The sequence below is a fragment of the Hyaena hyaena genome, unplaced genomic scaffold (genome assembly GCF_003009895.1).
Source record: "Hyaena hyaena isolate Hyena2069 unplaced genomic scaffold, ASM300989v1 scaffold_652, whole genome shotgun sequence".
In the NCBI taxonomy this organism is placed as follows: domain Eukaryota; kingdom Metazoa; phylum Chordata; class Mammalia; order Carnivora; family Hyaenidae; genus Hyaena; species Hyaena hyaena.
Window position 1 is genome coordinate 1,059,734 of NW_024081284.1, and position 27,752 is coordinate 1,087,485.

Below are 27,752 nucleotides of genomic sequence, written 5' to 3' on the forward strand. Positions count from 1 at the left end.
AACAATATCTAGCAGCATACTAAACTGATTAGACACCATGACCAGGTTGGATTTATCACAGAAATGCAAGGGTGGCTCAACATCAGGCAATCGGTAAGCGTATTTCACCACATTAATAGAATAAAGGGGAAAAAAAGCACATCATCATCTCAACTGATGCAGAAAAAGGATTTTACAGAATCCAATACCCTTTCATGATGAAAACTCAAGAATAAAAGGAAACCTCCTCAACACGATAAATGGTATTTATGAAAAACCCATAGCTAACATCATGCTCAATGATGAAAGAATGAAAGCTTTCCTCCTACGATCAGGAATAAGAGAAGGATGCTTGCTTTTACGACTGCTATTAAAAATTGTACTGTAAGTTCTAGTCAAAGAAATTAGACAAGGAAAATAAATAAAAGACATCTAACTGGAAAAAAAAGAAAGAAGTAAAACTTTCTCTATTTGCAAATGACATGACTCTACCTGTAGAAAACCAAAGAATACACAGGAAAGATAATAAAATGAATAAGAAAATTTAGTAAAGTTGCAAGGTATAAGGTCAACAAACAAAAATCACTTGTGTTTCTATAAACCAGCAAAGAACAACCAAAGAAAAGGAAATTAAGAAAACAATTCCATTTACAATAACACCCCAAAGAATAAAAGACCCGGGAGTAAAGCTAATCAAAGAGGTAAAATATTTGTACATTGAAAACTACAAAACACCACTGAAAGAAATTAAAGGAGAACTAAATAAATGACCTCCTATATTCACAGATTGGAAAATATATTATTTTTAAGATATCAACACTCCTCAAAACAATCAGCCTTTTTTGCAGAAATGGGATAGTTGACTGGAATGGAATTGATTCTCAAATTCATATGGAAATATACGGGGCCCTGAATAGCTGAAACAATTTTGGAAAAGACAAAGTTGGAGGACTAACACTTTGCTACAAACTAGAATAATCAAAACAATGTGACACTGACTTAAAAATAGACATATGGACCAATATAATAGAATTAAGAGTCCAGAAATGAACTCAATACACCTATGGATAATTGATTTTTGACAAGGGTGCCAATATCATTCAACACAGAGAGAAATGTCTCCATTGAATGATACCAGGACGACTGGATTTCCATGGGCAAAAAAGATTAATTCAGACTCTTACCTCACACCATATACAAAAAATGACTCAAAATTAACAACCTAAATATAAAGGCTAAAAAACATCAAACTTTTCAAATAAAACATAAGAATAAATTTCTGTGACCTTGGATTTGACAATGTATTCTTAGATATGACACCAAAAGCATAAGCAACTAGAGAAAAAAATCAATAAACTTGATTTCATACAGATGAAAAACTTTTATACATCAAAGGTTATTATCAAGAAAAAATATAGTCTGTAGAGAGTGGAAGGAAATATCCGCAAATAACACATTTGATAAGGGATTAATATCTGTAGTATATTTAAACACTCCCACAATTCAATCAAGATAGCCCAATTTAAAAATGAGCAAAGGGGTGCCTGGGTGGTTCAGTTAGTTAAGCGTCTGACTTCAGCTCAGGTCACCATCTCATAGTTCACAAGTTTAAGACCTGCTCAAATATTGAATATTATTCAACCATAAAAAGAATGAAATTTTCATACAATTGGAAGTTTAAAGCCATTATGCAAAGTGAAATAAACTAGAGAAAAAAAGACAAATGTTTTATAATTGTTCTTATAAGTAATATCTACAATAGGCAAATTCGTAAAGACAAAAATAGATTAGATATTATCAGAAAAGGAGGGAGGGGAAGAGGAAGGAAGGGTTACTGCTTAATGGGTGGAATTTCTGTTTGGGATGAAACAATAAGTTTTGGAAATAAACAGTAGTCATGGCTGCATAACATTGTGAATATAATTAATGCCCCTGAATTGTACATTCAAAAATGCTTTAAATGGCAAATTTCATTATATATATTTTACCAGCACCCCCAAATTATACTGCATCATTACCAAGTAGGGTTTACACCAGGAATGAAATATTGGTTTAACATATGAAACCCAATAATTAATAGACTAGAATATAACCATCTCAGTAGACACAGGAAAAGCATTTGACGTGTCATTTAACATTTAAATATCCATTAAACTATATTTGTAGAGTGAATTCTGAAGCCCATGCTTTGTAAAAATTTTCCTAAGTTAACACATGTTTAAGATAATGTGAAAGCCCTAATCAAAATAACGTATTATCATATTGCGATGTTCTTAATGCAAGATGATTCTATTGATGGATGAAATATCCCCAAAGGTAAGATGCTTAAAAATATTCCATTAGAGTTAATAATTAGGATTAGTGATTGGCACTATAGAAAAGTACTCAGGGGCACCTGGGCGGCTCAGTCAGTTAAGTGTTGGACTCTTAGTTTCAGCTCAGGTCATGATCTCACAGTTCATGAGATGAAGGCCCATGCCCAGCTTTGCACTAACAGCACGGAGCCTGCTTGGGATTCTCTCTCTCCCTCTCTCTCCGTCCCTCCCTCCCTCCCTCCCTTCCTCTCTCCCTCCTTCCCTCTCTAAATAAATAAATAAGAAATGTACTTAATAATATTCTAAAATTTTGCCCTTGATCTTCCCATGTTTATTTCTCTACAACAGTAAGTTTAGCTAACATCCATATTCTCATATAGATACAAAAAATACAAGAAAAAAATTTTCTTTGTGATGAGAGCTTTTAGGATTTACTGTCTTAGGAGCTCTCAAACATACTGTTCAGCAGTGTTAACTATAGTTGTCGTGTTATAGATTACATCCCCATCACTTACTTATAACTGGAAATTTGCACCTTTGACCATCTCTATGGCATTTTCCAACCCCAACCCCCTGCCTATCTCTAGTAACTGCAAATCTGAAGTCTTCTTCTATGAGCTTGGTTTTTGGGTTTTTGGTGGGTTTTTCTTTTTTAGATTTGACATATAAGTGAGATAATATGGTATTTATCTTTTTCTGTCTGACATATTTCACTTAATGTAATGCCTTCAAGGTTCATCCAATGCTGTAAGAAACAGCAAGTTTTCCATCTTTTGTATGGCTGCAGAATATTCTATTGGTATTCCATAATACCACATTTTCTTTATCCATTTAACCACTGTTGGACACTTAGGTTACTTCCTGTTTGGTTTGGGCTATCATAAATAATGCTGCAATGAAATTGGAGGTGCATTTCTTTTCAAGGGCTTTCGTTTTCATCAAATAAATACCCAGAAGTGGAATTGCTAGATCATATGGTCTTTCTACTTTCGACTTTTTGAGGAACCTCCATACTGTTTTCCATAGTGGCTGTATAAATTTACCTCCTATTAACAGTGCATAAGGTTCTTTCTCCATATCCTCTCCAACACTGGTTGTTTTTTGTTGTTCTGATAATAGTCATTCTGACAGGTGTGCAGTAATATTTCATTGTGACTTTGATTTGCATTTCCCTGATTATGAGTGATATTGAGCACGTTTTCATGTACCTGTTGGCCATCTGAATGTCTTCTTTGGAAAAATGTCTATTCAGGTCCATTACCCATTTTGAAATTGGATTATTTTCTGCTGTTGAGTTGTAGGAGTTGTTTATATATTTTGGGTATTAACCCCTTATGAAATATATGATTTGCAAATACTTTCTCCCGTTCCATAGGTTACCTTTTCATTTTGTTAGTATTTTCTTTGCTGTGCAAAATCTTTTTAAATACAGTCACGTTTGTTTATTTTTCTTTCTGTTGCCCTGGCTTTTGATGTCAAAGCCAAAATATCACCTCCGAGCACCATGTCAAGGAGGTTACCGCCTATGTTTTCCTTTAGAAGTTGTATGGTTTCAGGTCTTACATGAAACTCTATAATATAATTTGAGTTAATTTTTGTAAATGGTGTGAGACAGGGGTCTAGTTTCATTCCTTTACATGTGACTATCCAATCTTACCAAGACCTTTTAATAAAGAGTGTTTTTTCTCCAGTGAATATTCTTAGCTCTCTTGTCAAATATTAGTTGACCATATATTCATGACTTTATTTCTGGGGTTTTGATTCTGTTCCACTGACCTCTGTCTGTTTTTAATGCCAATACCATACTGTTCTGATTACTATAGCTTTATAAAATAGCTTGAAATCAGGAAGTATGATGCCTCTCATTTTGTTCTTCTTTTTAAGGATTGCTTTCGATATCTGGGGTCTTTCGTGGTTCCATATAAATATTAGGACTATTTTTTCTACTTCTGTAAAAAATGCCTTTGGAATCTTGATGGGGATTACAGTGGGTAGTATGGAGACTTTGACAATATTAATTCCTCCAATCCATGAATACAGATTAAATTTCCATTTATCTGTGTCTTCTTTAATTTCTTTCATCAATGTGCTGCATCTTCAGTGTAGAGATCTTTCACCTCCTTGCTTAAATTTACTCCTAAATATTTTATTATTCTCAATGCTGTTGATGTTATTGTTTAATTTCTTTTTCAGATAATTTGTCATTACTATGTAAAAAACCCTACTGATTTTATATGTTAATTTTGTATCCTGCAGCTTAACTGAATTTGTTAAACCCATTGAGTTTTTGATGACATTTCTTTCTTTGTATGATTAAAAACAATTTTTCTAATGCTCTATTTATTCTTGAGAGAGAGAGAGACAGAGCATGAGTGAGGGACGGGCAGAGCAAGAGAGGGCAGAATCCGAAGCAGACTCCAGGCTTTGAGCCGTCAGCACAGAGTCCGACATGGGGCTCGAACTCACAAGCTGTGAGATCACGACCTGAGCCAAAATCAGAAGCTCCACCGACTGAGCCACTCAGGTGCCCCTGTATGATTTTTATAGTTGCTGCTCTGGGGATTACAATTAACATACTTAACTTTCCAGTCTACTTAAAAATATTGTAACACTGCAGAATGTCAAAAACTTTCCACTACACAGGGCCCTTTATGCTAATAGTTGTCTTATGTTTCACACCTGCATATACTGAAAATCCCATCAGACCATATTATAATTCTTGCTTTCAACTGTTTAACTTTTTTAAAGAACTTAAGAAAAATTGTCTTAATACGTATACAGTTATTACCATTTATGTTGCTCTTGCCCTCATTCTTGAAATTCCAAGGTTCTCTTTAGTATCCTCTTCCTTGCATCTCAAGAACTTTCTTTAGCATTTTCTTTTAATGTTCATTCTTTTTTTTTTTTTTTTTTTTTTTAGAGAGAGAGAGAGATTTAGTGTGTAAGCAGGAGAGGGACAGAGAGAGAGGAAGACACAGAATCTGAAGCAGCTCCAGGCTCTGAGCTGTCAGCACAGAGCCCAGTGTGGGGTTTGAATCCAGGAACTGTGAGATCATGACCTGAGCTGAAGTTGGACGCCTACCAAACTGAGGCACCCAGGCGCCCCTCTTTCGCATTTCTTTTAAAGTAGGTCTCCTGGTAATGAATTATCTTCATTTTGCATCAACTGAAAATGTCTTTATTTTACCTTCATTTCTGAAGAGTATTTTCATTGGATTTAGTCTGGGCTGACAGTTCTTTTCTTTAAACACTTTAAAAACGCTTTTCTACTACCTGCTGGTTTCTGTGGTTTATGATTTGAAACCCACAGTACTTGAATGTTCCCCTATGTTTAATGCATTATTTTTCTCTCCCTGGATTTCTGTTTTTCCACAGATATAGACCATCCCCTTCCCTTCTGATCCAACTTAAGTCTGAGGGCAACTCTGTTCATAACTTCTCAGGTAGGGACGCCTTTGTGGGTGCCATCAGAAAAATTCTTTCCTTCTCAAAATTAGGTAACAGACTAAGACACGTCAAATGTCCATTACCTTGTCTGGTTCCTCTTCTCTGGTCACACCTTAGACCATAAGATCAGCTCAAAGAATGTCATTTATCTGCTGCATTCAGACCGCAAGCTTTGACATGAAACATGTTTATTTAAGCCAAATAAGGAAATGCTCTGTTCTTCCTCTTCCTTTTTAACTGAAGCTTCTACAATACTTCATCATTGGCCTGGCTTTCATAACTTTCCACAGTATCATGTGGCAAATATTGCCACTGATGTGATACTGTTTACCTGAGTGACCACAACTAAGAGTATGTAAGCGATAGAATAACCTACTGTTTAAATCTTATTAAACAGATTCTCTTGGACTTAGAAATGCTTTCTCTTTATATCTTTGAACTTATGTCCACCATTGTCTAAGACAGTGAGTTATGTGACATATGACAAGTATTACCACAGTCCAGGCTCTCAGTCCTCGGGTAGTTCCGTGTGGGGTGACAGCTGTGGGCGGCAGCACGGTCTTTTCTCCACTTTTTCCATTACGTTAAGGAACAGTTAACCTTTAGCTGGTAGGTCCAGTGGTTGCAAAACTGTTGAAATAGTTCTGTGTCAGCTGGTTAAACGGCTTCTCTGAGACCCTGAGTGTGCCCTTTGCTACCCTGGGAGCTCCTGGCTCTCTCTCTCAGTTCCATCAGTTAGAAGGTTAAAGCTTGGGGAAGCAGAGCCTTCAGGACCTGATCCAGCACTAACTGATGTCTGTTCTGATTGCTATACTGGCCCTTAACTACATTGAATCTTGGCGCCATTTAAGTGCAACCTTTGTGCTATGTCTACAATAGTAGGTGCTGAGAGGTTTGTTTTTGTTATATTAACTGATGGCCACTTAGCTCTATATCAAGATTGAGTGCGAGATAGAGTTATCTACTGATAACTCCATTTTCTTTAGAAAATTAAAGAATTTAGGCAAAGTCTAAGGGGAGTTTCTGAGAGCCATAATTTGCCAGCAGTCATTGGAGATGCTCATTCCCTTCGTTCTGTATCAGTTTCACTCAACACAGACAACCTTTCCCTGGTTCACTAAGTCCTTCATCTGCTGTCTGTCTCCATTAACTCAACTCAACTCTACTTTATTCTCCATCTCAGAGTTAAAGATACATCAATGGGGTTAATAGATGAGCATGTCTCCTATGTGACCAAAGCCTCCTAACTTTCATTCCTACTTTAGGGCTGTTTCTTATGATAAGATTGTTTTTGACATACATATTTTTAAAAGGTGTGTATGTTTATACATGAACACATTCTTTGAATTTATATCTAGGGATATCTAGCAATTCCAAAGTATTTCTTGTAAGGTCTGTGCTCCTTCAAAGTAAGAAGTTCTTAGGAAAAAAAGTATATCTGGTTTTTTTTTTTAAGTTTAAAAATGTAACTGATGTAGCTGCTTAGTAGGGAAGCACAGTAACATTTTAAGTACATGGAACTTTCTTAGAGAAAATAAAATTGAGGACTAGAAAAATAAACAGTATTTCTCTAGCCACATTATTTATAGTACTTCTCAGTTAGACACATCTCTATCAGAGTACATCTCAATTCAAACACTAAATTTTCATTAAGAAAGTTGATCAGCATTTAAATTTCATAATACTTACGGTTGAAAGAGTAGATTCACTTGTTCAAGTTATTTCAAACATACTTAAAAGATTTTCAGTAAATGGATCAAGTACCAAAAATATATTTTTATATAATGTTCACACGTACATTGATAAAACTGGTTCATTTTTCTTAGGAAGACTGATTTGACTTTGAAGCAAAATGGATTAGTTTTAAAACTACATCTGTCCAAGTTTAGTAAATTCAATAACTCTTGGGTAAACTCATTAGTTTGAACACTGAATCCAAAGGGGTATTGCATAAATTGAAAAGCAATGGCAAATTATAAATATTAACAAAGCATTGTTCAAATTTGGTTTGTAATTTTTGCATTCAGTTTATATAATACTGCCAATTACAAATAACATCTTCTGCATATTGATTCATGTTCCAAAATGGGTAAAATCATTGTTGATTTGTATTAGAAAAAGATTCAATTTCAATATAACTTTCATCCTGTATAACTAAGTCACAAGTATGTGCTTCCTTTCCCTGGAGCTTTAAATTTAGCTTGCTCATGTGCAGGACAACATCAGAGAAATGTTAGTCACAATGCCAGATTTTGTCTATGACTTCTGAATGTCTGGCAAGCATTATTTTTGTTTCAGGAAGTTTGCATTTTTTTTTTTTAAGTAGGCTTCATGCTCAATGGGAGGCTAGAACTCATGACCGTGCGATTGAGAGTCACTACTTTACCAACTGTGCCAGCCCAGTGCCCCAAGTTTCAGGAAATCTTTGAATTGGACTTGACAATACAAATCTTCCATGACTCAACCAACAAGCATTTGCAAAGAGCACAAGACCATTAAGTTCATTGTTTTCTCTTTTCTTTTAGCAGCTTCATCAACTGGTGAGGGTTCCAAGCATTTGTATGTATACAGTCCACACTTCAACAACGCATCCAGGGTACTTCTGCTAGTGGCCGCTTCATAAAACTTAGAGAAATGTTTTCCAGATGTACCATTCAATAGGAAGAAGAAAGGAAACACCAACTCCTTGTTTTAAAAATCCCTGTATGTCTGGGTGTTTTAAAAATCTAACATAGCTGAAGAACACCTACCATGATAAAAAAGTAAGTTTTTCATATTTGGTAGAAATTATTATTCTTTGTCAAATATAGAAGATTCAAAAGTACTTATTCTCCAGATTCAAATTTTGGGGGGCTGTAAATTGACAGGTTTGGTGTTTTTTTTTAATTTGAAAATCCCTTGAAACTATTTGCCCAGTGTCATTTACTAAACCACTGTTGCTTTGAAATGTCTCCCACAGAGACTTTTCTACTAAACCCACAGACGGATCTGAGTTCATTTCTGTACTTTGCATTCTGACTTATTGGCTGTTTATGCAATAGTTCCTTTGGGTTTTAGTAAAACACAGAATTTAACGTGTTTTACTCCCTGGTAGAGTAGTTTCTTCCGATAGCTCTTTTTAATCAGAGTCTTACTAAATATTCTTGGCTTCCCTCCCTCCCCAGATTAATTTAAGAATCAGCTTGACTACTTTCAAAAACACTTACTAAGTATCTTGGAATCACACTAACCTTATAAATTATTATGAACGATACCATTTTGTTATTTGGTCCCCAAACATAGTATAGATTTTCTTCTGTGTCATTCAGTGGCATTGAAAGCTTTCTTTATATTAAGACTCGCACACCTCCAGTTAAATTTATCCCCAGTTTGTTCCTCTTTTTTGGTTACTATTGAAAATAGAGCCTTTTCTGTAATTACAAATCCCAAGTAGTAGTTGTTTTAATTGTTTGGAATAGTTTTTCAGTTGACTTTCTTTCTTTCTTTAATTTTCTAGATATACCATCCTATCAGCATCATACGTGATAGTCTTGCCGCCTTTATTATTCTAGATGTCTACTTCACTGATGTTGTCTTATTGGATTCTTTAAAGTATTTCTGACTTCAAATGTTCTAGTGCCCCTCCATGGTTGACTCCCCCAACTCCACACACGCACACGATTATATATTAAATAGAGTAAGGAAACAGTCATCCAATGTTCAATTTTAGAGGATTTTTTTGTCAAAATGAGAGTTAAACTTTGGAGTGTCCTTGGAGGTCATGTGATCTTTCATCTTAGATTAACAAATACACTGAAATATTAATAATTCTCACTGAAATACACTTGCATTCATGCATTGAACACCACTTCTTCTTGATATGTTATTAACTTAATGTGACAAATTTCATTAATTCTTTGTTGGCTATTGAGAGGAAACTTCTTGCCAGATTCCCTACATTTATTGAAAATGTCTCCATACAGTCCACGTTATTCAAAAAAAAATTTTATCCAGTACTTTTTTCTTCTCTGTTGGTACCGATTGCTATGTAACGTGAAATATGCAACAGACCTCGTCTTCCTTTTGTCTTTCCTGTTCCCAGCATAGGACTAGCCCTTCCATCTGTACAAAATTCTGCATCATTAGATGCCTATATTTTAATGTAAAAACGTGTCTGTATTTCCCTTAAGCTAAAAATTTAAGTTAAATAGATTTTAGCATGATAAATAGTTTAATCTAATTTCCAAGTACAATGAACACAAGTATCACTGTGAAATGAGCTATCTACGGTAAATATTCAACGAATGTTCAACGAATTACAACATTGTATCAGCACATAGGAAAACTAATTCAAACCCAATCAATCCATCGACGCCAACTTCAGTAATCCTCAGCAGCACTGTAACCACTTCTCAACATGTGGCAGGGAGTTACCGAATTGGACAACCCAGCCCTAGCAGCTCCAATCAATGTCTCGAAGGACACTAATAATCTTGCAAATGTTTAGCTGAACTTTAGTAATTCATAGGAAATTTTGGATGCTTCCTTCTTATCAAAGCGTCTATGTTTTTTGAGAAAAGAAAAAGCTTTCACCGAGCTGAGGCATTTGGCAGTAGTAAAGTCTCCAAGAAGGACAAGCCAATCTAAAGACAGTAGTTAAGATGCACTCACAACAATGCTCCTTAAATCTGAGATTCCCCTGGGATAGATATTCCTATTTGGGAGGAAGTTTATTAAAAGTCAGCTGCTAACGCTTTCAAAGATTACCCAGTATCAAAGTGACCGCAACAAGTGCATTTTGTGCAAAACCCAGTACTGAAATGAATGACTGTCATTCATTTCACCATTAAACTGAAGATCCAACATTTAAATAGCATTCTCAAAGAAAATTCACAGACCTCCAAAAACACAGCCAAAAAAACAGACCAAAAGTTATATTGTTGCAAACCATTTGGGATACCCCAGAGGGAGACGGAGACTTAAATGTGACAGTAGCAGATACTCTACTCGGGGCTGCGGTGTGGTGGAGAGGAGAGAGCTCTGGCGCTGGACACACCAGAGTTCACTTCTCAACTCCAGTGCTCCCAACAGAGTGGCTGTGCAAGTCCCCACACCTCTCCGAGTTGGATTCCCTATCGCAAAAAAGGCACAATAGTACCTACCCCACAGTGTCCTGAGAAGATGGACTCGAATGGCTTGGCTAAAAGTCCTAGTTTAGTTCCTGGCATGTACTGAGCCCATAGCGATTGCCTTTATCCTTCCCAGGATCCTTTCAGAGAACATCTATCTGAATGAATTCTAGCTGCCAGGCACGCACTGCTTTTATTCATGCTCTGTGTCCTCAGGCAGCCTATGAAGCAAGTTCGAGACTCCTTCTAATTACTCATTCTTATTCCATATTGATTCACACCCAAACACCTCATCCAGCATACATTAACTTAGGCATAAAAATGTGGTACCAAACGTCCAGCCATACTTGTCTGATGGGTGGGATTCCACAAAATACCCAGCAAAGGGGCAATAAATTCGGGGTTGTAGGTCCTTCACCAGCTGGGCCTTGTAGTTCAAGAGCTTCTTCCTTTCTGTCTTAATGAACTGGGCTTTCCATTCCTCTGCAATGACACGGTTTGGGTTAGAATCTCCTCCGTTCAGAAATCACAGAAAAACAGACGTTCTAGTAGAGTGGAACTGGAGATTATTTCTGCAGATAAAACTCATAGACCAACACGGAATAGAACAAAGCTCTGCATCATGAGTGAAAAGCGCTCCCTGCCCGCTACCCTCCTCCCTGCCCCCCAGCTTTACTTTGCAAATTTCAATTCGTTACTGGGAAAATGTTACCAAACCAGCCAAAGACACTGAATTCTCTCCTGGTTAATGGCAATTCACTGGGCCTCTAGCTGAACACAAAGGGCAGCATGCACGGTTGTCCTCTGTGTGCACGCACATTTTAAGGGCGCTGAAATTCTTGTATTCATTAGCCCTTTTCTAACGTGGACGTGACTGCGTTATTTTGGTGGATTATAAGGCAAAGCGTGTCCCTCGTGCTCTGGCAGATGCACAGTGGTTGACAGCATGGCGCTGGAGTCAGTTAAGACTGAGGATGAAAACGCAGCTCCAATCGGTGCATTAAGTCTGTTCCCTCCTCCGTGGGTAGGTCATCACTCCCACCTCACAGGTGGTTCCTTTGTTCACTTGCTCACTCATCCGTCCAGTCAATTTTTTAAATGTGTACCTACTGTGTGCCAGACATAGTTCTAGGTGCTGAGAGTCCAGTGGTGAAAAGAGAAAGCGGGTCCCTGCTCTCACGGACTATTTATTCTAGTGAGAGAAGCAAATAGTGCACGAGGAAATGAATAAGGCCATTTCAAAGAGCGATGACCTAAGGAAGAAAGTAAGCCAGGGAAAGGGGCAGAGTGGCTGGGGTGCAGAGGGGAAGGGGGCCACTGTCAGACATGGAAGAAGGTGCTGACTACGTGCTCAGGGGCAAGAGAACTCCTGGGGGGTCGAACAGTAAATCCAAAGGCCCAGGGCAGGAAGGCACGTGGTGTGCTGGGACCGGGGACCAGACAGCAGGCCAGTGCGGACTGATCTGTGACAAGCAACGGGACACAGGCAGTAAAGGAACCTGGAGAATTAGGCAGGGCCCGGAGCATGGAGGGCTCCACTTCACGAGGCTCTTCCTACTGCTATTGCTATGGAATTTGATAAATGCAGACGAGGACACAGAACAATTAGTTACGCAGAGCCTAGACATACCAATGCCCGTGCGCTCCAGACCTTTTTAAAGAAATGCGTGCATGTATTCATTCACTTACACATACACACACTCTCACGGAAATGGGGTCATTCTAGCTAGCCTTTAATGGGTATATTTTGCCTCCCCAGTTAACGCCCTAAGGACAGGCACCTCCCTCTCTCATGTGGTTTTGCACCCTGGTGGGCAGTGGACACAGACCTACAGAAGAAAAGAAGGAACCGAACAGAAGCTTTCTTCAGACTGCAAGTAATATTTCTGCCATGTTGTTAGAGATCATATACCAAACGTATTAATTTACTCCGTAGACACATACTGAGCACTGACAGTGTCAGCACTGAGGATGCCACTTACACACTTTTCTCCCATCCCAATCCAGCACCACCCCCAGACTCAGAGCAGAAGAGGCCCTGCCTTGGACCCTACACTCTTCTCCCCCCAGATCTGAGACGGAGTTGATATACAACATTGTAGAAGTTTAAGGCATGCAGTGTGATGATCAATTGAAAAATGATGATCAACTGCAAAACGATGATCACAAAAAGGTTAGTTAACACCTTCATCACCTCACACAATTACCATTTTGTGTGTTTGGTGAAACCATTTGGGACCTATTCTCCCAGCGACTTTCAAGCATATGAAACAATACTGTTACTTATACTCACCACGCTGCACACTACATCCTCAGAATTCACTCCTCTTATAATTGGAAGTTTGGGCCTTTGACCGATATCTCCCCATGTCCCCTACTCCACTCCCCGCTTAACATCACCTGTAGTGACTGTGCTCCTCCCTTGTATGAGCATTCCCCGGGGCCCAGGGGACACGCCTACGTCAAGCTGCACACACTCAATTCTGAATCACCTTCCAAGAGCATTTAAGCTTGGATTACCAATGTTGGACCTTTCCTGCTCTGCCTATGGTCTACACCATAAATCAAAATGACCCAAATGACTTTTTTCTTGACTATTCCTGAGATTGTACCCTAATTGCCTTAGTGTTTCTTTCACGCTCCATCACCATATTTTGAGCTGGGAACATCAGTTCATCTATCTGTGGTTTGCGAATCTTGTTTCCCAGTAAGACTGCAAACTTCCTGTGGGGAGGTACTGTATCTTAATTATCTTTGTTTTTATTCTCACAGCATTTAGCAAAGTGCCACACCTCTCTTTGGCATTGCTCTGATATAAAATATTACCGGTAAATTTTCCACCACTGAAAGTCATTGGAAAGCCTGATGCTCCTCCAGCAAAATCACTCATCATTAGAGCAACCTTCTCAGGCAGCCTTCCCCCATTGGGCCTGGTGCAGTCCACTGTATTAAGTATCTTATGACCTGTGGAAAAACAAAGCGGGATGGATATTCAGGGTGAAATCTTGCACATCATACAGTTTGAATTCCCAAGCCAACAAAGTCTCCCATGCATGCCTATTTCATGAGACTCGTTTGATTAGAGGAGGATTACTTATGGCCAAGGAAAAAGATGAGGAAGATTTGAAAACCTAAAATCTTCACTAGCATTTTTTTGAAATTTCAAGTGAATAAATTGATTCTTTTTTATTTTATTTGGTAGGTTCTGGATGTCCCATGAAGACAATTAGCTTGATTTCACTCCAGTGTCACAGACAGACTATTTCCTCAGTCAATTGTCTCCAGATGCTGAGCCCAAAGAATGCAGAGGAAGAGTGATTGGAATCTCTCAACCTTCCATAAGTTCTATTCAGTGATGGTTGGGGCAGTAAAGCCATCTTCCCACATAAAAGGCAGAAGTACGTGATTATATTACCTGATAGTATTTCAACAGATAAAAAGACATTTATCAGAATGGCTGAAATAAAAAACACAAGAGGGGCGCCTGGCTGCTTCAGTTGGAGGAGCATGTGACTCATGATCTTGGGGCTGTGAGTTCGAGCCCCATGTCAAGTGTAGAGATTATAAACTTATAGAAGTTTATATAAATGAATAAACTTTAAAAAAAACCCACAAGAAACCATGAGTGTTGGTGAGGATGTAGAGAAAAGGGAACCCTCTTGTGCTGTTGGTGGGCAAGCAAACTGGTGCAGCTACTGTGGAAAACAGTACAAAAGCTCCTTAAAAAGTTAAAAATATAATTATTCTATGATCCAGTGGTACTATTACCGGGTATGTACCCCCAAAATAGAAAAACACTAAGTCAGGGGCGCCTGGGTGGCTTAGTCGGTTAAGCATCCGACTTTCGCTTAGGTCATGATCTCGCGGTTCGTGGGTTCGGGCCCCGCGTCGGGCTCTGTGCTGACTGCCAGCTCAGAGCCTGGAGCCTGTTTCAGTCTGTGACTCCCTCTCTCTCTGACCCTCCCCTGCTCATGCTGTCTCTCTCTCTCTCTCTCTCTCTCCTAGAAATAAATAAAAACATTAAAAAAAAATTAAAAAAAAGAAAAAAGAAAAACACTAAGTCAAAGGGTTACATGCACCTCTATGTTTATCGCAGCATTATCTATAATAGCCAAACTATGGAAGCAGCTCAAGTGTCCATCGACTGATGAATGCATAAAGAAGATGTGGTATCTATATACAGTGGAATATTATTCAGCCATAAAAAATAATGAAATCTTGCCATTTGCAATGACGTGGATGGAGCTAGAGAGCATAGCGCTAAACAAAAGAAGTCAATCAGAGAAAGACAAATACCACATGATTTTACTCATATGTGGAATTTAAGAAACAAAACAAATGAGCAAAGGAAAGAAGAGAGAGAGACAAACCAGGAAACAGACTCTTAACTCTAAAGAACAAACCCGATGGTTGCCAGAGGGGAGGTGGGTTGGGGGATGGGTGAAATAGGCGATGCAGATTAAGGAGCGTGCTTGTGATGAGTGTCAGGTGATGTATGGAAGTGCTGAATCACTAAATTCGGCACCTGAAGTTAATATAACACTGTACGTTAACTGCACTGAAATTAAAATCTTAAAAAGTAAGACATTTATTCAACAAAGGCAGTTTGAAGAAATTACTACACGCAAAATACAGAATATCTGTCACCTTATGAAAAAGCTTTGCAGTTCTCACTACATAGACAACATTACCATTAATATGTCCTTTGGAAAGACTATCTGAATGATAGCACTTTGTTCTAAGGCAAGAACAGAATATATTATATTCCAGGGGAAATGAAGATGGAAGAAGATGGTCATCGCTCTTCTGTCCAGGAGCATTTTTCTCTTTCGGTATTGATGAAGGCAAGAAAGTACCTTTATACTCCACAATAATACAAGTGTCCATCTCAGGATGAACGCCATCCATCAAGATCATGAATCGAAGATTTTTGTCTACCTGGAAAGTAACAATAAAAGCAACAACTGTGTATGTCAGTTTGGCTTTTAATTAAGTATCCGAGAAAGTTGTCAACTCTTCTGGAAAGAAATCTCCTTCATTCAAAACTAAATGTATTATCCTGTACTATGGAGTTACACCATTGGTAAATGAGGAAAAAAATCTCTTAGCTTAAATAAGGATGATATTTACAGAATGCTACACACAGAAACAAATCGGCTATTATTTCTTTAATCTTCAAGTGACTTCCTTACCTAAAAGTCAACCCGGAAAGCATAACTGGAAAGTGTAGAAAAACACAGATATCTGACCTGCTGCCATATTCCAAATGGCACTACATTGATATTGGTCAGCTGGACACCGCTCTGGTTCAGATTCCAAAATACAGGTCTCTCCGTGTTTCCAACATAAATGGGAATATCTGGTCTTCTCCTAGCCAGCTCCTTCAGCGTGGGGTAACTAGGATCAGAAGGATGGAAAGGTTGAAAGGTGACAGAATAGGACCACCTAGTAGAAGAGACAGTTTGCTCCTTATACCAACATGTTGATCAAGAAGAAACAGAGGGGCGCCTGGGTAGCTCAGTCGGTTAAGCTTCTGACTTCGGCTCAGGTCGTGATCTCACGGTTCGTGGGTTTGAGCCCCGCGTTGGGCTCTGTGCTGACAGCTCGGAGCCCAGAGCCTGCTTCCGATTCTGTGTCTCCCCCTCTCTATGCCCCTCTCCCACTCACACTCTGTCTTTCAAAAATACACAAACATTTAAAAATTTAAGAAAAAAAGGAATTGAAAAGACAGACTCTCATCAGAGTCCAAAAGAAGGGCTTTTTTCCCTCCAAGCTGATTTCTTCCAAGATTCCTTTTTCTGTGTCAGAACACAGCATACACCATAGCACGTACAGCAACCAGATGGGCAATTTATCTACTCCATCAATGCTGTGGGTACTTCTAACTGAAGGTAGAAAAAGTCATGCTGAAGAGGTTTCTGGTGGGTGAAGATCTCTGTGAGTTTCATTTTTCTCATTCCCCACGTGACAGCTCCCCGTAAGAGAAACGCCTGGCCCACCAGAGAAGGAGGACCCGGAGCAGTTTTCCAACTTTCAAAGGTTGTTAGCCACACCTCAGTATATAGAATAAGTTCTCTGTCCTCACAGGGAGTGAGTTTCCAGTCAAATTTAGTGTAGAGGAAAATGACATTCAACATGTAGAGTAATCCCAACTCAGTACACAAAGAGCCGTCTGAGTAGCTTTCGAACACAGAGATTAAGTCAAGTTTCATTTGCTGAGCAATCGTTATATAAAAAAATTATGTACCACTGTGGGGTGTGGCAAAAACGTGAATAATAAACAAATAAATGCGAAGGTATCTATTCTATGTCAAACAGGGTGCCTGGCACTTTCACATGGTACTTTAATTCTTGGCAAAAAAACCAAAAAACAAAAAAAAACCCTCTGAATTTTTTGCTTGCTTTTTTCTAAGTGAGAAAACATATTCAGACACATACAACTAAGAAATAGCAAATTGGTATGCAGATTCATGTTTTCAGATTCTAGGCCTAGTCTGGAAGGCAATTCCAGACTCTAACGAATATGCTATCTGGTTTAAGAATCACCCTTGTCCAGGGGCGCCTGGTTGGCTCAGTCGGTTAAGAGTCTGACTTTGGCTCAGGTCATGATCTCAGTTTCTGAGTTTGAGCCCTTTGTTGGGCTCTGTGCTGACAGCTCAGAGCCTGGGGCCTGCTTCGGATTCTGTGTCTCCCTCTCTCTCTGTCCCTCCTCTGCTTGTGCTCTCTCTTTCAAAAATAAACATTTAAAAATTAAAAAAAAAAAAAAAAAGAATCACCCTTGTACAGAGTATAATGTTACGGGAAATGGGTTATTTGATAAGAAAAGCAGAAGCAAAATCTGCATTATCAGTACTTATTAACTGTACTAATATTTAAGTTCCAGCATTGTGTTAAAAGGTATTCAAATAAACAGAATCTGGGCGGGGGGGGGGGCGGGGGCGGTGTACAGAAAATCTTCTTTAAAAACAAAGGATTTGAAAAGTGAAAGATTCTTTGTGCCTTCAGTCTTTGGGCCCAGTACCCAAGTCTTCTATTTTACAGGACTTTGGGAGTTAGGATAAATTAGTCTAAAATGGACTTTTTATTGCTTTGTGATTTAAAAAAAAATGTTGACACCTCTTAGTGGCATCTATTAATAATATCATCTGTTACAATATTCCCTCCATTTACACAATGAAATCACATTTCTTTGATTAAAGACTACTCTCTAAAGTACACTGGCCTTTTCCCCTTGTTTTGGGTAGTGATACCATTGGTAAATGAAAAAAAAAAAATCCATCTTTCATTTTGGCTCAAATAAAAATTGTATTTACAGACTGCTATGTACAGACAAAATAAGCATTATTTCCTTAATCTTAAAGTGACTCCTTCATGTACAATTCTGGAAAGCGTAACTGGAGAGTGTAGGAAAAACCCCACAGATATCTGACCTGGTGGCTTATTCCGAATGGCACAACATTGGTATTAGGAGATTTCATTCGGTGAGTAAAGGCGAGACACAGAATGGAAGCAAATGGCTCCCGTGTTTTTTAGTTGACTAGGTGAGAGTCAAAATATAAGGGTTTATCAGGAACCAGAGTCAAAGGGCTGACCGTTACAAGCTTCAGTAACTCTTCAGTAATAAACTGTTCACAGGACACCTCGTGGCCACACGTGCTGTACACTCTACTTGAGAACTGGTGTCTTCATGCCTGACAAGTTCACCCACATAAGCCCCTAAATTGCTTTTTAGGACTGTGGTTGGGATACGACTGGATGAAATGACATGAAAACTTCTTCCCTTCCCTCAAATTCCATGTGTTCCCTGAATAAACCTTCCCCGGGGCTTTAGGCAAGGCAAGTGCATCTTGGAACAGGCACTGTGCAGCCATCGCCTCACGTAGGTAATCCTGCACTTTCTCCACAAGCTCTACAAAAGTCCTCGTATGCAGCATGGCTATCACACGGTACGTGAACCCAGGGCTCTCAAAAACCTGGAGGTGTGGCGCTGTAGCTTCTGGACATTGTGTGGGACAGAGGTACCATGCAGCGGACAAGGAGATCTTGCATCACAGCACCCCAATACTGGGTTGTCATCAAGTTGTAAGTGTGCAGCAGGTAACTCGTTATGAAGACAGCTAGTTTTTAAAGCTATTTCCTTTCAAAGAAAAATAACAGAGAGCATATTCGTGTCTTAGAGTAGAAAATCCAGGGGCCAGTCAACCAGCAAAGAACACATCATCCCTAACCATAGACATTTCTACAAAGTATGTCCTACATGTGAACTCTGTCATGTAGGATCGCAGGGGGGAAAAAAGGCTGAAGTTGCTTCATTTTATAGCACTGTGGGCACTGCTGTGTGTCTATATGGGCAACCCAGCAGCGGCGAAACAAACTTCAAAACAAGGAAGAACAAAAATGACCCTGTACCTAACCAACCGTTTGAGAATATGGCCTTCCCTCTTTCTTTTTTTGTTTTTTTTTTTAAATATTTTTATTTATTTCTAACAAAGAGAGAGACAGCGTGAGCGGGGAGGGTCAGAGAGAGAGGGAGATACAGACTCTGAAGTAGATCGACTTCCCTTTCATAAATAGTTCATTTGCAAATGTGTATGGTTTTATAAGTGAAAAGTCGCTTTCTTTTTGATTTCCTGGGTTAGGGACCTTTCGGTTCCTATTTTCAGTGTGCTATTGTTCTCGTTTCAGTGAACTCAGGGTTACAAGCCGGGAGCTCGGGATTATTGGGGTGCTATAAATCAGGAGTTGGCAGACCGCAGCTACCCGGTCCGCAAGCTAAACGTGGTTTTTACCGTTTTAAAACAGGTGCAGAGATCCTCCAAAGGACAGAGATACTCTGTGATACGTGAAAATTGTGTAATGTTCAAATGTCACTGTCTATGAAGAGAATTTCACTGGAATGCAGGCTGCCCATGTGCCAAAACCACAGAGGTGAGCAGGTGTGACAGTGACCACACGGCTCGTGGAGCCCACGCTATTCACACGCGGGCCCCGTACGGAAGATGTGTGCCGACTCCCGCTGCGAATGCTGAACGGAAGAAGGAAGTCAGCTGTGGCGAACCTCCGATGCACACTTCTGCCCAGCGGCCCAAGAGTGGGAAGTGAGAGGTAAAGAGGGTTATTAACCCCTGCCCCCCCCGCCCCCCCACGGCTGCTTCCTCACGCCCAGGGGCATCGAGTGCGCACGCACTTCTAAAATCTACGCAAATGCCAGCATTTATCTGAACCAGTCCTCTCTCCTCCCCGCGACACCCACCTCCAAGGGAGCAGGGGCTGCAAAGCACCCGCAAACACGCTATGCCTCTACTGCGGCATCTCCTCCATTACCTCAGGTGGTCTGAGTGCATGTGACTGATGTAAATGAGGTCTGCGCGGCACAGCCTCTCCAGCCAATCCGGTGGAGGCTCATGCAGCAGCCACCATCCCCGGGCGAACGCAGGACCCGTTAACCAAGGGTCAAACACCATCTTCTTGTCTCCCAGCTTGAGGTCCATGCAGGCGTGGGTGAGGTACGTTATCTGTTGGAAGACAGTGAGATGCAGATGATCGAATCTGCACAGCAACAGTGAGCTGAAGGTTTGGGCTGGTTGGCCCACGCGTCCCACCGGAGAACCTGGCTCTTGAATGTGCTGGGAAATAGGACTCAGGGACAGCTCAGCAAGTCTTTATATGGGATACAGCTCGCAGTGACAGGTGGGTCACTGCTTCAGTAGAATAGAAACTCTCCTGGTTGGTTTCAGGTGTCAAAGCAACTGATTTACCTCGTTTTACTCTATTTAGATCAGCTCCTAAATGCTTATGTACAGTCGGCACTGCAGAATACCCTCTGTGACAAGCCCGTCCCGGCACAACTTACAAGGAAAGGCAGTGAGAGGTGACGTGACAGACCCTTGGGTCTACATGCCAGAGTGGCTGTGAAGAGATACAGGAATGAATGATACCCGGTGAGGTTGGGTGGGTGAGGTTGGGTGGGTGGGTACATGCAGCTCACAAGACTTCCCCTTCTAAAGTACCTGCTACCACACTCAAGATGTCAAGGTCTCCTGCGAATACTAGAAACAATGACAGAGAAACAGGCATTGAGTGGAAGATTCCAACTCAATTCCTCATCCGTTTCCCATGGGCCAGTGCATCACAGCAAACAGGAAGCACACCAAGAAGCAGACATAGGTAGTGGAGATAAGGTGTGGAAAGCCAGCAGGGAGGGGGAGGAGAGGGCAAGCAATCCCATTCCATTTCACTAGGACTTCTCTTGACAGGTTTCCCTTTGTCTCCTCAAATAAGTACAAGTTTCCCAAATATCCAAGAAAAATAAAATGTTGATTATCTACCTCCCCCAAATGGTCAGTGTTTCCTCTGTAGGAAACTCTCTTTCAAAGCTAGGAAAGTGCACAGGAAGGCTTGTGAAAGAACGTAGGGCAAAATGCAGAGATGGGCAGCTGGCCATCTTATCCGACAGTGATCTGGCCTCAAAGGAAACTTCTGAACTTTCTCCAATACTTTGGCCTGACTCTCCTTTGGGACTTCATTTACTCACCGGTTTTTTGTTGTTTTTGTTTGGTTGGTTTTTTTCTGAATACATTTCCTTGCAATTTCTATCAGGTTGTGGAGGTTCCTAAAAAAATTTGCTCAAGAGTTCAGAATAACTTTATTTCATGTGCTAACTAGCTACCTCAAAGAGTATTCAAGGTAATTTAGGATGTAAATACACATATACATATTTATATATCTTAGTTTTATTATATACACACACACTTATATAAATGGACATCTTAGTTTTATTTTTGTTTTTAAGAACATAACAATTTTAATGTCTCCTTACCTGCACTTCACCAAAAGCCAAATGTTCAGGAGATCTGGGTTCTAAATCCCAGGGGTTGGGAGGATTCAGTTCTAGAAGTAAAAGTCCATTTTCTTCATCCATTTCAACAACTGGCACCAAAAGGGAACAGACGTATATTAACAACAGAAACGACTTAAAAAAAAAAACACAGAACTAGAAATGCAGGGCCCAGGTACACAGAGTACCAAAATTCAAAGGGAAATCCAAACAAAAGGCGACAGTCATTTGTGTCAAACAGTATCTGCCCAGACAAGGGCTGGAGGCCAATGCCAATTCACTTCTTTGTTCATATTGCGCTTAAGGAACTCATGAGAGCTCACCTGAGTCACAGACACACACACACAACTTCATTACAATTAAATGAGTGAATGATACAGAAGAGTTCAAGGTGCTATGAGAATGTACAAGAGGGAGGATCTAATCTGGTTGTTAAGACTCAAAGCAGATCTCAGATAGGAAGTCATGCTCCAGCTAGACTGGAAAGATTAGATACTTGGGGTAGACGAGAGAAACAGGATCATGTGAAAGAAAAGGGGTGACTAAGCAGCACACACAAAGGCATGGAGGCGGGGAGAGCTTGATATTCACAAAGGGACTGGTAATTCATGCCCCAGGAACGCAATGTCTGACGCAGGCAGGATGGACAAAAGGCTGCAGGGTACATCACGAGGACCCTAGACAGCATGATAAGGAGGAATTTGGATTTTATCATGCAGCAATGGGAGCTCAGTGAAGAATTTTAAGCCATTGTGGCAGACACTACTGGTGACCTACACAAACTCTATCTCCCCGTCTTTCTTACTGTCGGCATCCTAATTATTTTTAGGAGTGGTGATATGCCTATCTTTAGATCTTTAGATCATGATTTCCCAGGCCCCTTTGCAATAATGAGTGGCCAGAGACATAGTGCTACATTCAGTAGCTACAGTTCTGGCCAGTGCGATGTAAGCAGAAGTCTCCGAGTGGGCTTCCGGGGACACTCTGATTTTCCTGACAAAGAGGGACAAAGTCCAGGGAGGCACACTAGTTGCCCTTCCTCTTTCGCTTCTCTTATTTGGAACTTGGTTGCTTCATCTGGAGGAAGAGGAGCCATCTTGGGATGCTGAGGGAAAAAGCCAGATCCTAAGGATGACAGAGTAGGAAGACAGAAGGAACTCGGCTCCTTGATAAACTTCTGAAACAGCCATGAAGCCCAGGACCGTCTGCTTTCCAGCTTCTTGTGATGTAAGAAAAACACCCCCCTCTGTGACTAGGCCACTCTTACTTGGGTTTTCTGTTAGAACAGCTGAAAGCAGTACCTAAGTGCTATGGCAAGGGAGTATTGACATCAGAACTCAACTTTAAAAGGCCACACTGGTGACATGTGGGGAGGACCCACCAGAGGGAGGCAGAGCTGTATTTGAGGGCCCTTGTCGCAGTCTCAGGAGGCCAGCAGCAAACCGCTGATGGGCCTGGTCTCTGAAGACAGAAAAGACACACAGTCTTGTTTGACTGGAACCCTCACTCTCCCCACGTATTAGCTTCATAGCTGGGTACCTCGGGCAAGTTCATTCGACTACTCCATTCCTCACTGTTTTCATTTTCAACCTTAGCTACGTCCAAGGACAGAGGCATCCCAACAAATGATAGCAATGTTATCAGCTGCTAAATGAAAGCAAATGAGGCCCTAGACCAACATGGTCCCTGTGGAGATGGTGACACTGCTCTGTCCTCAAGGCCAAGCATTTTCCCACTTTCTTCAAAGTACATAGGAAAAAAATATTTTCCACACCTTCCAAATGAATATTAATTACACTTACTTTAAGACAACTGCTTGTGGGGAAAATTGAGGCAAAAGTTACCCATAAAGTGAAAAATGATGCATTTTAGGATTTTCCTCAGTGGTTTGAACAAAGACATGCTGTCCAACTTCAATTTTCAAGGTCATCCTGAGTGACCATAATAAAGAGGAAGTTGAAAACCTAAAGAATTACCTCCCCAAAGTCGGTTTTTCTCACTCATTTCCCAGCTTTATCCCCACGGTTATGTACCTGCAGTCTCCCTCCCTGCCTCTGAAAGACTGATGTCTTGTTTAGATGGTCTCCCTGGAAAGTTCTCGCAGCATCAGCGCCACCAACACCCTGGCTTCCTCGGGACTCACATGTCGTCTTATCAGAGAGGGCTTTCTGACCACTCTACCTCAAACAGCACTGCCCAACCCCCTGGCTCCTCTTTTCTTTCTTCCTACCCCTTAGCCTCACTACACATACTCTTATCTTGTTTGCTTCTGGTCGGCCTCCCCTACAAGAGTCTGGACTCCATGAGAGCTGAGGCTGTGGTGTGTTCTCTGCCGTGTCACTAATGTGTGAAGATCAATGCCTGGCTCACAACAGCATTCCTGAAATACCTGTTGAGTAAACTGTTTAGTTAATGGTCTTAACTGCATGTCTCCCAAGACTCTTTGAGGCTACACAGCTTTTTCTCAACCTGGGCACTGCTCTTGCCCGGACTTGGCACCTCAAATTCGGAGCCTTAAATGTAGAATGATCTCAATATAAGCTGAAGATAAAATTTACTGCTTCTTCATTTTTATTTTTATTTTTTAAAGAGAGAGAGAGAGAGAGAGAGAGAGAGAGAGAATATGAGTGGGGGAGGGGCAGAAGGAGAGGGAGATAGAGAATCCAAGCAGGCTTGGTACTGTCAGTGCAGAGCCCAGGGTGGGACTTGAACTCACCACTGTGAGATCATGACCTGAGACCACATCAAGAGTCAGACACTCACCTGACTGAGCCTCCCCAGGCTCCTGTACTACTTCTTTATTTTTAAAAGGGCACTTTATAAACCAGAAACATGAATGTGCAAGACGGCTTCTGTTCACCCTTATAGACCCCTCTTTTCTGCCTTACTTCTCCCACATCTGCTCTCCACTTCAGGAGGTTGACTTATTTGGATCATATCAAAGGGCTCCCACAGGCTCCCCTTCCAGATGAGTCTGGCCACTGCAAAGCCCCAGGACAACACAGCGACAGAACTCAGTGAGATTGGGGTTTCCACTCCCCTAGCTCCTGCCCAGTAAAGTGACTTTGTGACAGACACTGCTGGTGGTCTGCACAAAATCTATTCTCTCCTTCTTCCTATGAGCATGCTAATTTCCCTTAGGAATGATGAGATGCCTCTCTAAAGATCATGATTTCCCATGCCCCCTTGTAGTTATGAGTGGCCACAGACATAGCTCCGGGCATTGACAGAGGTCACTGCTCCTCTCCTGCAGGACAATCCTTTATGACTCTTTCCTCTTCCAGATTCTGGAAACTGCTCCCCTCCTCATCCCTTTGGGCCTAAAGATGGATAACTTGGTGGCTATCGATGCTAGGTTACTCTGCTTTCTCTGTGATTCTCCCATACCCACAACTTACAAAGAAAGTCCTTTGTGAATACATTCTCATCAAATTATCCTAATTTGGGGAGAGCACTGGTTTTCCTTTTGTGAGTCTAACTAATACAATAATTTAAGAACAGCTATCCTGAGGGGCGCCTGGGTGACTCAGTTGGTTAAGCATCCACTGACTTTTGATTTTGGCTCAGGTCATGATCTCATGGGATCATGGGATCTTGTGGGACCAAGCCCCACAACTGTCTTTGCACTGACAGCATGGAGCCCGCTTGGGATTCTCTCTCTTCCTCTCTCCCTGCCGCTCCCCTGCTTGTACACACCCTCTCTCTCAAAATAAATAAGTAAACATTTTTAAAAAACTAGCTGCACTGAAACCCCAAGTTCAGAGGAGTGATTGCCTCTGGGGGTATATGTGAGATGACCAAGGAAAGGTATATAAAGGTCTTCTGTTGGTAATGTTCTAGATCTTATGTTGGATGTTGGGCACATGGGTGTTCACTCTGTTATTTTCATACCTTTAAAATACTGCTTAAGAATTTAATGAAAGACTCTTAATATCTTAATAATAATCAATTTATTTAACAGTGAAACACAATTGGTTTTCTTAAAAAAAACCAGGAATACACAAAAGATGCCTGATAGCACCATTATTATTATACTATGTTCATGGAAATGCAAGTGGTATAATCAAGATACATATTATTATTTCTAGGTTATGTGATTGCTGGAAGATGGTGTCGTGAAATAGAGAGAATACTCATTTCGGAAACACTGGGGTGGAATCCTGACTCTGCTCTTTATTATCAGCATCCTGGGCTTCCTTCCTGACCTATACGGTAGGACTGCGATACACACATCATAGAATTGTGGGGATTAAATGACATATTAGGTCCCAATGTGTCTAACACTATGCCTGGCACAGAGAAGACATATGATAAATAACAGTATTATCATGGTAATTATTCTACCTTCAAGGAATGAAGAGTCAAAATGAGAATGCAGCACTGGACAAACAAAACTATGTATTAGCAAATATCAGGTAGAAAATACTATGGTATTATGAGAGGCTCTCGGCAAACTACATTGATACCCACTCTTAAGGATCCTCCTTCTTCAGAACTTTTCCCCCCAAAGGAAACAGAAGAAACTAAGAGTCAGTCTATAACTCTTAACTATTATCGCAAAGCAAGTACTGTAGGGGTCTCTCTGCCCCTTGAACAAAGGCAGATTGCATATGGGCTCCGAAGGAAGATGTCAACACCTGCCAACTCCCTCATCTATCAAGCAGTGAGATAGTGCTGCTCTTTTTCTGACTCCACAGACTGAAAAAATCTAGGTCATTTGGGTTATAACTTAATATTTATCCAGAAGAAAAAACAAATGAAATTCACTAAAATCTTTTTACAAGGAAGAATAATGAAGAAGAATTAAAACAAAAACATATTAGAAAACCATAATAAACTCATTGGTTATTGGCATAAGAACAGTCAAGAAGAGGATCTTAATTAATTTTTTAATATATTTAAAAGGAGGAATCATAAATTGGAGGGAGACAAAGGGCCCTCTAACAAAGGGTGCCGTGGCAATTGGTTAGTTAACTATTCCAATCGATTAAAGACACAGAGGAAAGCAATCAAGTGGTGAGAAAGTATAACAAAATAGAATATCAGAGGGAGGGCTGTGAAATTTAACAGCAATGGAAACAATTCCAGTGGAAAATCTGAACAGATAGAAGTGTAAATGAAATATTATTTATCAAACATACTTGGAAAATAGCATATCTGAGAGACAAATGCAATTTAAAATAATGATTGAGGGCACTTGTGGGGATGAGCACTGGGTGTTATATGTAAACCAACTTGACAATAAACTATTAAAAAAATAATGATGCTATTTTAGCCTCCAATAAGAAAATCAGAAAGAGCAAGAAAACCCTGGGGTGTTCAGGTATGAGAAGAAAAGATAGCTAGTTGTTGGGAAGAAAAATTGGTCCATTCCAAAAAGATGATGGTAGTGCGATGCAGATTAAAGGATAGAAGGATAGACCCATTCAATATATGGAAACAAATAAAAATGAAAACAAACAATTCAAAATCAATGGGATGCAGCAAAGGCAGTCCTAAGAGGAAAGTACATTGCTCTCCAGGCCTATTTCAAGAGATTAGAAAAAGCGCAAGTGCAAAATCTAGCAGCTCACCTAAAGGAACTAGAGGCAGAGCAACAAGAATGCCCTAAACCCAGTAGAAGAAGAGAAATAGTAAAAATTAGAGCAGAAATAAACTACATAGAGACCAAAGAAACAATTGAACAGATCAATGAAACCAAGAGTTGGTTTTTTGAAAAAGTAAACAAAATTGACAAACCTCTAGCCAGACTTAACAAAAAGAAAACAGACAGCACCCAAATAGACAAAATCATGAATGAAAATGGAATTATTACAACCAGCCCCTCAGAAATACAGCCAATTATCAGGGAATACTATGAAAAATTATATGCCAACAAATTGGACAACTTAGAAGAAATGGACAAATTCCTAAACACACACTCACTACCAAAATTCACACGGGAAGAAATAGAAAACCTGAACAGACCCATAACGAGTGAAGAAATCGAATCAGTGATCAAAAATCTCCCAACAAATAAGAGCCCTGGACCTGATGGCTTCCCTGGGGAATTCTACCAGACATTTA

At 40.3% G+C, this 27,752-nt stretch overlaps 1 protein-coding gene across 2 annotated transcripts in view; it reads right to left on the reverse strand.

Moving 5' to 3' along the window:
* The window catches only part of LOC120219835 (cytidine monophosphate-N-acetylneuraminic acid hydroxylase), a 72,413-nt gene that overhangs the window by 25,648 nt on the left and 19,013 nt on the right, over nucleotides 1-27,752 (reverse strand). For both annotated transcript variants that reach the window (XM_039216715.1, XM_039216714.1), the window contains exons 4-9: nucleotides 21,669-21,778; nucleotides 20,174-20,364; nucleotides 16,099-16,246; nucleotides 15,706-15,787; nucleotides 13,676-13,813; nucleotides 11,197-11,332 (exon numbers count right to left, since the gene is read on the reverse strand). In XM_039216715.1, the coding sequence (XP_039072646.1) occupies nucleotides 11,197-11,332; nucleotides 13,676-13,813; nucleotides 15,706-15,787; nucleotides 16,099-16,246; nucleotides 20,174-20,364; nucleotides 21,669-21,778 (805 nt within the window). The remainder of the gene's footprint in view (nucleotides 1-11,196; nucleotides 11,333-13,675; nucleotides 13,814-15,705; nucleotides 15,788-16,098; nucleotides 16,247-20,173; nucleotides 20,365-21,668; nucleotides 21,779-27,752) is intronic.